This window comes from Mastigoproctus giganteus, chromosome 10 (assembly GCF_048544385.1).
Source record: "Mastigoproctus giganteus isolate SK-2022 chromosome 10, ASM4854438v1, whole genome shotgun sequence".
Taxonomy (NCBI): Eukaryota; Metazoa; Arthropoda; class Arachnida; order Uropygi; family Thelyphonidae; genus Mastigoproctus; species Mastigoproctus giganteus.
In genome coordinates this window covers 100,166,079-100,178,214 of record NC_143584.1, presented here as the reverse complement: position 1 = coordinate 100,178,214, position 12,136 = coordinate 100,166,079, and the positions used below count along the sequence as shown (strand labels likewise).

Below are 12,136 nucleotides of genomic sequence, written 5' to 3'. Positions count from 1 at the left end.
GTTACAGCCCTTTGTGCAGCCAATAGATCAAGGTGTTATAGAAAAATTAAAAAAAAGATATATGAAAAACTGAATTCAATTGATGAGAACTTCATTGCCAGGTTTTTACTGCCAAATGTTACAGCCCTTTGTGCAGCCAATAGATCAAGGTGTTATAGAAAAATTAAAAAAAAGATATACAAAAAACAAGTCTTGCATTGCTTTTTACTACGAGGGAGATGAAGTGAGCATGGTTGAGTTTACAAAGAAGCTTAACATTGAGGATTGTTGCTACGTGTTAGCAGATGCCTATAACATGTTGTCAGAGGGAAATCTGAAAAGGGCATGGCTTAAATTTTGGGGTCCTTCTGAAGAGATGGTTGCATGTGTGCACTATTTGAATGAAGACGTAGATGAGATTATAACTTTACTTAAAGGGATTGCCGGGTTTTCCGAGTGTGGGCAAGATGGTGCAGAGGCATGGATAAACAGTGATGCTGATGATCCTGGTTATCATATTTTAACTGGAAGGGAACTTGTTGCATTAGTTTAGGATGAATAACATGCTGACTTTAACCAAGATGATTCTGATGACGAAGAGGAAGCAAGAAGCAGGCCAACTCAAGCAGAAGCCTTCACTGTGCTATAAACTGTAATGGCATGGCATGAGCAACAGTCTGAATGCAGTTCTACAGAGATACTGCTATTAAAGAGGTTGAGAGACCTTGCCGTGAAAAAAAGACAATTTCGCATGGGTCAAAGGAAAATTCAAGATTGCATGTTATAAAAATAAACCTTCCCAAGATTCATTATACCCTTATTTGTGTGCAATTTATAGTTGAAACCAGTAAACAGTTAAGTTCAATATACATTGTTTTATTATAATATACATTGTTTCTTCAAAATGTTTTGGTTATTATATACAAACCATTTCCTAAATCAATTATTTTTTATAAAACTTCATATTTCAAAATACAGTAGTAATAATCTTGTGTACAATAATTTAATTGTAGGTCTAATTACACTTTGTTTCATATAAATTGGGTATTCTCATGTATATGTGATTATCCAAACTATTTGATTAACCGAATCAATCTTGGTCCCAATAATTCGGTTAATCAATGTTCTACTGTATTTGTACATAGGGATGGGAATCTAATAATCATTAGAAACCTAATTCTAAATCTACCAGAGCCTGTAAAATATATTTATCTCCTCCTTATGTCCATATAGGATATTAGAGCTGGAAAAGGAATTAGAAAATGTCAATTGGAATATCATCGGTTTGTCTGAAACAAGAAGAAGAAATGAGTCACTTATAAGTTTATCAAGTGGAAATCTGCTGTACACCAATGGAAACAGTGAAAGGAGTGAAGGTGGAGTTGGGTTTCTGGTCCATAAAGATTTTAAAAACAACATTTTGGAATTCAAAAGTACATCACCAAGGGTGTCAAGACTAATACTCAAGATTACTAAGAGGCACAAGCTAAAGGTTATAATGATTTATGCACCAACATCGAGCCATGATGATGAAGAGGTTGAAGAAATGTACACCGAAATTGAGAGTCCTCTAGACGAGCAGAAAACCCACTACACTATTATTATGAGGGACTTCAATGCTAAGGTTGGAAAAAGACAAAACAGTGCAGAAAGGGGAACTATGGGAAATTTTGGAATTGGTGAAAGAAATGAAAGAGGTGACAGACTTGTGGAATTTGCAGAATCTCAAGGACTGTCAGTAACGAACACTTTTTTCAAGAAATGGGTCAACAGAAAGTGGACATGGAAGAGTCCATATGGATTAACTACTAATGAAATCGACTACATCCTCACTAACAGAAGATATATTGTGAATGATGTTACCGTCCTGAATAAGGTAAATGTTGGAAGTGATCACAGAATGGTAAGATGCACACTTGATATAGATGTAGGAAAGGAAAAAATTGACTCGAGTAAATAATACAAAGGTCTTTGAGATAACAGAAGAGGAGAAAAAGCAGTATGTACTGGAACTTAAGAACAAGTTTGAGCTTCTGCAGACTGCTCAGGACCAAGATAACGACGAGGAATATTACAACTTTCTGGAAGTGATAAAGCCCAAGAAACCTATAGGGAAAAAGAAATCCAAAGAAGAAAAATTAGTCAAGAAACACTTGTCATGATGAATCGAAGACAACAAATGAAGAGAAAGAAAAACACTGACAGGGAGAAAATTGAGTATACTGAGTTATGCAAAGCCATTACAAAGAGACTCATAACATAAGAAGATTTAACACAAGAAAAGAAGAACAAGCATTAAGGGAAAACAAAGGATTTAAATCAGCGGCTATGAGCAGTAATACAGAAACACAAATGATACTGAAACTGAAGAATAGCGATGGTGTACTTATAAACAGTGGAGAAGGCATAATTCAAATAGCAGAAGACTACTATAGAGAATTATACAAGGAGCAAGGGAATGATGCCAGCAGTGGGGAAGATGGATTGCAAAATAGCAACACATACGACATACCCGATATTCTTTGTGATGAGGTAGAACATGCATTGAAGAAAATGAAGAATGAAAAGGCCCTGGGGGAAGATGAAGTTACTGTAGAGTTGTTAAAATTGGGAGGAAGAGACATAACACAAAAACTGGCAAGGCTCTTCACAAAGTACATTAGAAAAGGTGTGTCGCCTAAGCAGTGGAATAATGCAATCATAGTTTTGCTGCATAAGAAAGGAGATAAATCAGAAATTGGAAATTATAGACCAATTAGCTTGTTGTCCAACATCTACAAGTTGTTCACAAGGGTCATTACTAACAGATTAGAAAGAATACTTGATGAGAATCAACCGAAAGAGCAAGCTGGCTTTAGGACAGGATTCTCAAATATGGATCACCTTCACGTGATATCACAGCTAATGGAGAAAGCAAATGAATATAAAACACCATTATGCCTGGCATTTGTGGATTATGAAAAAGCATTTGACTCCATACAACATAAGGCAATGTTTCAGGCACTGGAAAGACAAGGCATAGATACCCCACATATTATGATTTTGAAGAAAATATATGAGAGTCCTACTTCCTTCATTAGAATAGACAAAGACAGTAGGAAATTTAAAATCGAGAAAGGAGTTCGACAAGGAGACACAATATCTCCGAAGCTGTTTACTGCTGCCCTTGAGGAAGCTTTCAGAAGATTAGTCTGGTCGCAGAAAGGAGTCAATGTGAACGGAGAGTACCTAAGCCATTTATGATTTGCAGATGCCATTGTGGTCATAAGCCACGATCCCAAAGAATTAGAGGAAAATCTTAATCAGTTATGCACAGTTAGTAAGGATTTTGGACTAAAGATGAATATGGCTAAAACAAAAGTAATGATGAACAAGTATGCCACGGAAAGGGAAATAATGATTGAAGGAGCAGTAATTGAAAAGGTGGAGTCATATACTTATCTGGGACAAGTTATTAGCTGTAATAATGATAAATGGCTGGAAGTCAAGAGAAGAATAAATTTTGGATGGATAGCATTCAGGAAATATAGTCACATACTTGAAGAGCAATATCCCAGTTTGTCTGAAACGTAAAATAATGAACCAATGTATACTCCCCACCATGACTTATGGAAGTGAAACTTGGGCACTCACCAAAAGAATGGAAGAGAAGCTGAGAACTACACAGCGAAGAATGGAACGAATTATATTGGGAATCAAACTATTAGATAAGAAGAGAAACACATGGATTAGGCAGCAAACTCAAGTAAAGGACATTCTTATCAAAACTAAAGAACTAAAATGGTCTTGGGCAGGACACATAGCTCAAAGACATGATGACAGATGGACTAAGAAAATAACAGAATGGTACCCAAGAGGAGCTAGAAGAAAACCTGGAAGACAAAGGCGGAGATGGATAGATGAAATTCATGAGTTTTTGGGTAGTAAATGGATGGCCGGTGCTCAAAACAGAAAGAACTGGAAAGTTGCTGGAGAGGCCTTCATCCTGCAGTGGATTGAAAATGGCTGATGATGATGATGATGATGTCCATATGCATGAAATCTTTCAGTACCAGAAATATGGACACTCGTAAATATCTTCCATGATGCCCTTGCATATGCTCAGCATGGTCCAAAGCACCACAAAATCAAAATTTGTTCAGGTGAAGCTATCTGGACTAGATGCTTTTTTGCAAGACACCAAGTGGAACTTTATTTATTGATTTAAAATTTTTGTTTTTTATAACTTTTGACTTAAAATTAGTAGTCCAGTAATTATTTGTAATTCTCTGATTAATTTCCTGCATTTGTTCTTTACTTGGCCCTTGTAATCTGAAAAAAACCACATTCAACTTCTACTACCATTGTGTCGTAGCGATAAAAACGTTTGAATTTTGCTGCCTTTTAGTATTGATATAGGATACTTGGAGATTTCTTCACAGTTTTGCAGCAGTGTAATCAGTATTAGAAGAGGTTTATAAATTATAATTTATAGCTGTGTGTGTGTGTGTGTGTGTGTGTGTGTGTGTGTGTGTGTGTGTGTGTGTGTGTGTGTGTGTGTGTGTGTAAACAGTACAAAGAAATTAGGTGTGAAATCAGTGTTCTGATGGATGTTTACAAGAACTTAAAGAATAAGGTGGGTGCCCTCAAAGCAGTTAAAATGGGTGGCCCATCAGGCTTTCAGCTGCCTAACTCACTGCCAGAGCTTTCACTTATGCATCAGGCAACAAAACAGCAATCCATAAGGGTATGTCTGCCAGTGGCAGTCATAGATGAAACAGATATCAGCTTTTAAGGACATGAACGGTAATACTGTTTTTATTTGTTCTTACTATTAATTACCCTAACACATCCCATGTAGCTTCTTGTTTCACAATGACCCCTATCAGGGCTAGAAATCCCCAACACCTTCCTTTTCAGGTTGCTGCATGTTCCAATAGAAGCAGTGCAAGAATCACTTTCACCTCTGCCTGTGGCTGTAGTTAATGTATTAGTCTGTATACCCCCCTATGCTATCAGGTTTCCAACTCACCTAGTGTTGCCCTGATGGCATGAGTAATATTCTATATATCTATCCCCAGGGGCTCATATCTGGTGAGTATGGGCTTGGCACACCCAGGGTCCTGAGCTGGATATCATCATTCTTCCCTTTCTTGGTGATTCCTTTCTACTTCTCTCTCTCTCTCTCTCACACACACACACACACACACACACACACACACACACACACACACACACACACACACACACACACACACACACACACACACACACACACACAGGGTACTAGGGAATTTTGTTTTGGCCGGGGCAGCATAAGCCTCAGGCTTCCTTGCACCATATGGCTAATAATAATAATATTACCCTTCCCTATAAAAAAAAAAATTTGTCCAGCTAACAAGCACAGATCATGGCGAGAAATTTCTACCCAACAAGCCTTGCAATGTCTCTTCAAGGCACAATTGATTGACAAGGCTCTCATCATCTACTCCACCCTGTTGTGTATCAGCAGAATTGCAGACACTTTCAAATTTAATTCTAACTTGCGACTTTTTCTCAGCATTGCTCTATACTTGTGAAATAAATCCTCAGATTTCCTACTCTTAATATCATTAGTGCCCACATCCATGTATACTTGAATGTACACATGCTACTCATAAGGTAAATAAATTTGATGAATTTGAAGTCATCAAATGCAGACATTATAAGGATATCAGAGAAATTTTGTCCCTCAGATGTACGTAAGGAATGCAGAATTTGAATATGGGAAGTACAATGTTTACAGAAAGGGAAGACAAGACACAAGGGGGGGATAGGCTCATACATTTAGTTTAGAATCATATTAAATATAAGGCAGTGCATCCAGTCAACTTGGTAGCAAGCAAAATGTTGAGCCAGTTTGGTGTGACATAAGCACTGATAAAACAAAGATGAGAGTAGAAGCATGGTTATAGGCAGTGAAGTGTATGACAAACAACTGTGAAGTGAAGAGTATAACAAACACTATTCAAATAAACAAGACTGAACCAGTAAATCAGAATATTTTTTAATGGGTGATTAACCTTCTTGATGTTGATATGAATTTGTGGGTTGTCACACACACTACCACACACTAGCAAGACTTTTTTAGATTTATTGGATGACTGTTTTCTACAGCAGCATGTTAGAGAGGCAACAAGAGGAAGCCGTACATTTGATCTGGTTATCAGCAGTGACTCTTCATGCATTAAGAACCTGCAAGTAAAAGACTTTCTTGGTGGTAATGATCACAGTGCTCTGATTCAGACTAATTGGGTGCCTCCATAGCCAGGTGGGCAGAAGCAGCAGCAGTGCGTAGCACACACTTCTTGATTAGACCGGGTTCGAGCCCATGACCACCAAATAGGGAGGATGCGGAAAGGTTAGGGAATGACCACCGCATATCCCCCCCGGAGCAATATGGCCTTAGTTGCTAATGCTCCTAAAAACCAAACAAACAGACTAATTTAAACACAAAACTACTGTCAAGTGTAAACAGAAAGGCTTTTTCTTCTATAAGGATGACTACTGCGGTTTCATACAGTTTTTAAATTCTTTTCAGTGGGATAATACATGTGATGATAATGATGTTGCCAGTAGCTCGTGCTAATTGGGAATCATTCAGAGAAGTAATCGTAGCTGCTACTAGGCTTTTTATACCAACTGACTATTTCCATTCCAGGCTTAGACCTAAATAGATGTCAGATGAACTGATAAGACTTGTGGTTAAGAACAAAAATACATGGAATGCATATAAATTATTTGGTGATACAGAAGCAGCCGACCGGGCTAGCCGAGTGGGTAAAGTACCTGCCCGGCAACCCAAGGTCGCGGGTTCGATTCCCGCCTCGGGCTTGGATCAAAGTACTGCAAAAACCTTGGGAGGTGCAATATGGCCGTAGAAGCCGATGTGCCAACAACTACCAAATCAAAAAAAAAAAAAAAAAAAAAAAGATACAGAAGCAAGCCTATGGTAGATATTAAATAATCCATAATCAGATGACAAAGGTGGTTAGGCAAGCTAAGGCAGATTACAAGATGTGCTGTCAAAGAATGCCAAGAAATGAAGCAAAGACTTCTTTAGTTATATTAAAAGTGAAAGGAAGGAAAGCAGTTGAATCCCAGTTGTTCAATTGATGATGATGGTTCTGTTTATGATTCCGTCCAGGTTGCTGAAAAAGAATAAGTATTTTGCCTCTACATTCACACAAGGAGTTCCTTATTGAGGGAATTTCAGAAGTTCATCAGAATCCAACAAGGTGCTAAATGATTTTATGATAACTGACAGGAAAATGGAAGAGGAATTATTGAAACCTAACATAAAAAAAAGTGCCTTGGATGGATGGGGTCTATCCAATTATATTAAGGGAGGCAGGAAAGGAGGTAAGCAAACCTTTAGCCATAATTTTGAGAGCATTATGGATTTAGGAGGGGTCCCTATGGACTGCAGATGTACGAATGTATTCACAAGAGGTAACACAACTAATTACAGACCCCCGGGTTCCGTAATTAGTTTTGTTATTAATGGTTATTATTATTGGACACTGCTCTTGATCGACTAATGTTATTCATAGAGTTCCTCAGGGTTCCATGCTGTGCCCTTGCTTGTATTTTATATTTATTAATGATATTGAAGAAGATATATCAGGATTAATGTCTAAGGTTGGCAATGTGGTTAATGAGAGTAATCAGCGTAAGCTGCTTCAACAAGTTCGAAACAATTTAGGCCAATGGATTCAGAAATGAAGTTTAACATTGATAAATGCAAAGTACTGCATATTAATCTGGGATTGCTGCATATAGCAATAATCCCAGATTAATGTACTACTGTGTGGTATTTCTTCCAGGCCAGAGGAATACGAAAAAGACCTGGGGGGGGGCAGATTATCCCATTGTATAAATCAATGGTTATGCAGTACTGCATGCCAGTCTTGAGGACTTATTTTAGGATAGTGTAGATCTGCTGGAACAGGTGCAATGAAGGGAAACAAGATTGTTTATGGATGAAAAGGTGGTTTTAACAAGACAAGCTTAGCTTCATTTCTGCAAATTGTAGCATCTTAAAACCAGAGTTTGAAAGGATTGAGCAAGCTCAGTGCTGATGGCCTTTTTTTTGCTCAGACTATGCATATATGAGGGGGATTAATTCAAATTGAAGAAGCATGGTTGCAGGATAGATGTTTGGAAGTTTACCTTCAGCCAGCAGGTAGTTGAACCTTGGAGCAAACTTCCATCTGGTGTTGTGAAGGTGGGCATTTAGAAGAAATCCATAGAAAAGCCAGGCAAATTATTGGAGGGGGAGGAACAAGTGATGTGGTATTTATTTATTTTTCTTTTTTGGCTGATGATTCATAAGCTTGTATCCTTACATCATATGCCACTAATAATATTAATAATGATAATAGCCATCCTGAAATTAGCATTGCTTTGCTGTTTTAATTTTTGGGTCTCATAGTGGTATCTCAGTGCTGGTATTATCAATAAAATAATACATATCCAAGAAGTACATCTTGATATATGTCTACCTTGTGCTGTGAATTCTTATGTCTTATGTGGTAGTCTTATAATAAAAATGAAGCACATTTTCTCAGGAATGGTAATGAACTCTCCAAAATTAATACTTCATGCCCTCATCCAAGGTAACATTGTTTCCTAGCAAACCCCACTGAAATCTGTTAGTTGTTTCATAGAAAAACATGACAGGTTGACACTAAATTTTGTTTTCTTGTTTTAAAATCTTGGAATGTAGGGTTGTCAAAGTAGTTTCTTAAATTTCTTTCTAGCTGTTTTTTTTTTTTTTTTTTTTTTTTTACTATTTTATAATCAAAAATCTCTTGTAGGCCACTACGATAAATGTGTTTCTCTATTGCGTGAGAAACATAAAGATGACATGGGTGCTGTTGTGAGTAAAATATTTTCCCACTTGCAAGTTAATAAGAAGAACCAGCTGATCATCAAACTTATTGTGAGTAAATTTAGAATAAATCAGTAATTGTTATATGAGATTTTGAATAATATAAATATAAAATTGAGTAAGTTATGCAGTTAGTGAAAGGTACTTTCTATAAATTGAAATTTTATATTTGGTGTTAGAAATCTTTGGTAAATGCATTGAAAAAAATCTTAATACATAATGAGATAGATTTGCATTAGGAAAAGCCCAATTGAGATTTCATGTGGCCACCTATATGTGGTGATGGATCTCCCAGTGGTGATGCCGGTTCTACAGCTTTGCATTACTGGGATCCAGTGCCCACAGCCTAGGTTACACAATAACTCTATGGGAATCCTGCAAGTTGGAGAAACTTGGAAAAGAGGATCCTGGTGGTTTAGGGGTCTAGTTTCAACACACCACTTCTGTCCCCGGTTTCAACAAGATGGTGGGCCTGGGATGGCTTGCTCAGGATCAGTCACTCAGTTTGTTTGCTTGTAGTCAGCTGTGTCAATACCATGTCTCTCCTCTTATAGTCAGAGAGATTCAGACTGGTGACATTGCTAATATGGTGTCTGGGTACCCCTGGCACCCTACTTCCAATTTCATTTCTTGCTTGCTGGGTGGTATAACCTTAGGCTCTGTGGTGATTGGTGGTCCAGGCAATGGGGGAGGGAGATTTAAAAATACTATGAAACCTGAGGGTGTTTAAATTCTCCTTCTGGGAACCCTCTGTGGTCTCTTAAGAGAATACTTAGTCAGTGATCCAAACACTGAACCCTTGATGTGGGCAACTGTATATGGTGAGGGGGCCTCGAGATTAGCATCACTGGGATCCAATGCCCACAGCCTAGCTTCAATGCTAACACCATAGAAATCCACCATGTTAACCCTGTACTGTGACCTGTGGAAATGCAGAAAGTGAATCGTGGTGGTTTAGGGTCCCAACTTTAGCACACAACTTTGGCCTTTCTGCTTTCACAAGACATGTGGTCCTGGATTGCTCAGCAAGGATCAATTGGCTAGTGGGTTCACTTGCAAGGGTCAACCGTGTAAATACCATGCCCCTACCCTTAAGTTCTGGGGACAGGATTCAGGCTGGTAGCGGTGCAGGTATAGTGTCTGGCTAACCTGGGTATAGCAGTCCTGAGTGCATTTATTGCTTGCCAAGTAGTGGGCATCCCATTTGGACCCCATGGTGGGTGGGGAGCAGGTACTGAACAAGAACAAAAATCCCATGAATCCTGATATAAAATTATTTCTTGTGGGATACTCAACATGGTCCCTATCAGAAAAATTAGAAGTTGATCCTGATGTCACTTCGGCAAAAAAGGCAGAAAGAAGTGCTGGACCCATATATTGGTTCCAGCACCCTATTATCTGATAAGACACTTTACGAGTGAGAAAGCTATAGGAAAACTGTCATATTTGTAGCAAAATGGTTTGGAAGGGTTGCAGGCTCTCCTAAATCAGTAAAATGACTTTGCTCAGGTATTATACTTGTAGAGTCCAGAAGTGACAGACGTTCATAATAGCTCCTTCGAGACACATACATTGGCCGAATGCTCACCACAGTTACCACATCCAACAAGACACAAGATTCATCCTGTGGTGTCATTGCAGAATGGGATCGCCTTGAAGTGTCTGAAAAGGAAATCTCTTCTTAATTAAAACCCTAGCTATGAAAAGATTATTTATGCGTACAGATGGGAAAGTTTTTTCCACTAGAAACAGCATACTTGCATTTCATTCACCAATGTCTTCTAATGAGATCAATACTGCCTGTAATTACTTGTACAGTGTGACCATATGTTCCAAATCCTTTAAGGTGCTATAAGTGCCAGAAATAAGAACACTCTTGCAAAACAGCCTGTTGTGGAGCCCTTGCATGCACTCGATGCTCTGCAAAGGACCACAAAACTACATCCTGTTCATCTACAAAACTCACCAAAAGTTCTCCTTGGCAGTTAATATTGCCAAGGAGAACACTCTGCATACTCACGAGCATGCCAGAGATTGAAGAAAGGAAATACAGGGAGAAGTTTCATTGGAACTCACACTGAAGTGACCATCCCACCAACACTCATTCACTCACTGTAGAAGTTGATAGCTTAAATAGATTCAAGGCAGAACTTGACAAACTTTTGGAATGGTGGATGTGTGAAATAAGGGTTTATTTATTTATTTATTTTTATTATTATTTTTTTTTGGCTGATGCTATATAGAAGCTTGCTTTCTTGCATCATGTGCCTTTGCTAATGCTAATGCTCCCATCACTTTCTACTTATTAAGCTCAAAAAAAACCCCACACAGAAGGATCATTCAGCTGCCACTCCTCTGTACCTCAGAATGATCCACAAGTAACAAAAGAAATCACTGGAGAAAACAGTAAGAAGCCTGAACTACCTCCTACTTCTCAAGAAAAAATGGATGTCGAGGCAAGGAAGGAACCAGATAATTTAGTATTGGAACTCTTTGTGAAGGAAGAAATGGACACAGGACAGCATCCATACTTCCCCAAAAGAGGTAAATCCAAGACTGAGAAGAGTAAGCCTTCAGCACTTTCGAAGCTGCCTGATGGACCTACCAAGCCAAAATAATGACTGAATTTCTACACTGGAATCATTGTGGATTGTGGCAAAATACTGATGACATGAAGGTTCTCTTGCAAAAGCACGAGCCAGTTTGCTTTTTCTTACAAGAGACATATTTGAAGGCCAAGGAAATCCTTAATTTCATAATTTTGCTATTATACGTAAGAACTGGGGATGGACATGCACATGAAGGAGTTGTGATCCTTGTGGGCAACCAGACCCCATTCTAACCTGTGCTGTTTTCCACTAACTTAGAAGCAGTATCAATTTGCCTTACGACTGGATTTTTATTAACAGTCTGTTCTGTTTATTTGCCACCTGGGGTTGACATCTCCGAGACAGACCTTGATGAACTCATTATGCCTTCCCCGATCCTACTTGGGTATTTCAGTGGATGTAACACCCGGTGGTGTAGTGCTGACATTAAGGAGGTGATGTGTCATACTGCATATGCTCACTGACAGTCGAGTATTGACAATAACCTCTCCGTTCTAAATGTGGGAACCAACACCTTCCACACATCTCTACCCATATGTTCTGTGCCATTGATCTTTCTATCTTCTCCCTTCACTTGAAAGTGGAGGAGAACCCCCATACTGAAATGATAAAACTAATAACTTACCAACTTTTGGCA

General features: G+C 38.5%; 1 protein-coding gene across 2 annotated transcripts in view; it reads left to right on the top strand.

Annotated features, from left to right (window-relative positions):
* The window catches only part of ACC (acetyl-CoA carboxylase), a 1,497,654-nt gene that overhangs the window by 617,793 nt on the left and 867,725 nt on the right, over window positions 1–12,136 (top strand). For both annotated transcript variants that reach the window (XM_090383551.1, XM_090383552.1), the window contains one exon: window positions 8,817–8,941. In XM_090383551.1, coding sequence (XP_090239677.1) covers window positions 8,817–8,941 — 125 coding nt within the window. The remainder of the gene's footprint in view (window positions 1–8,816; window positions 8,942–12,136) is intronic.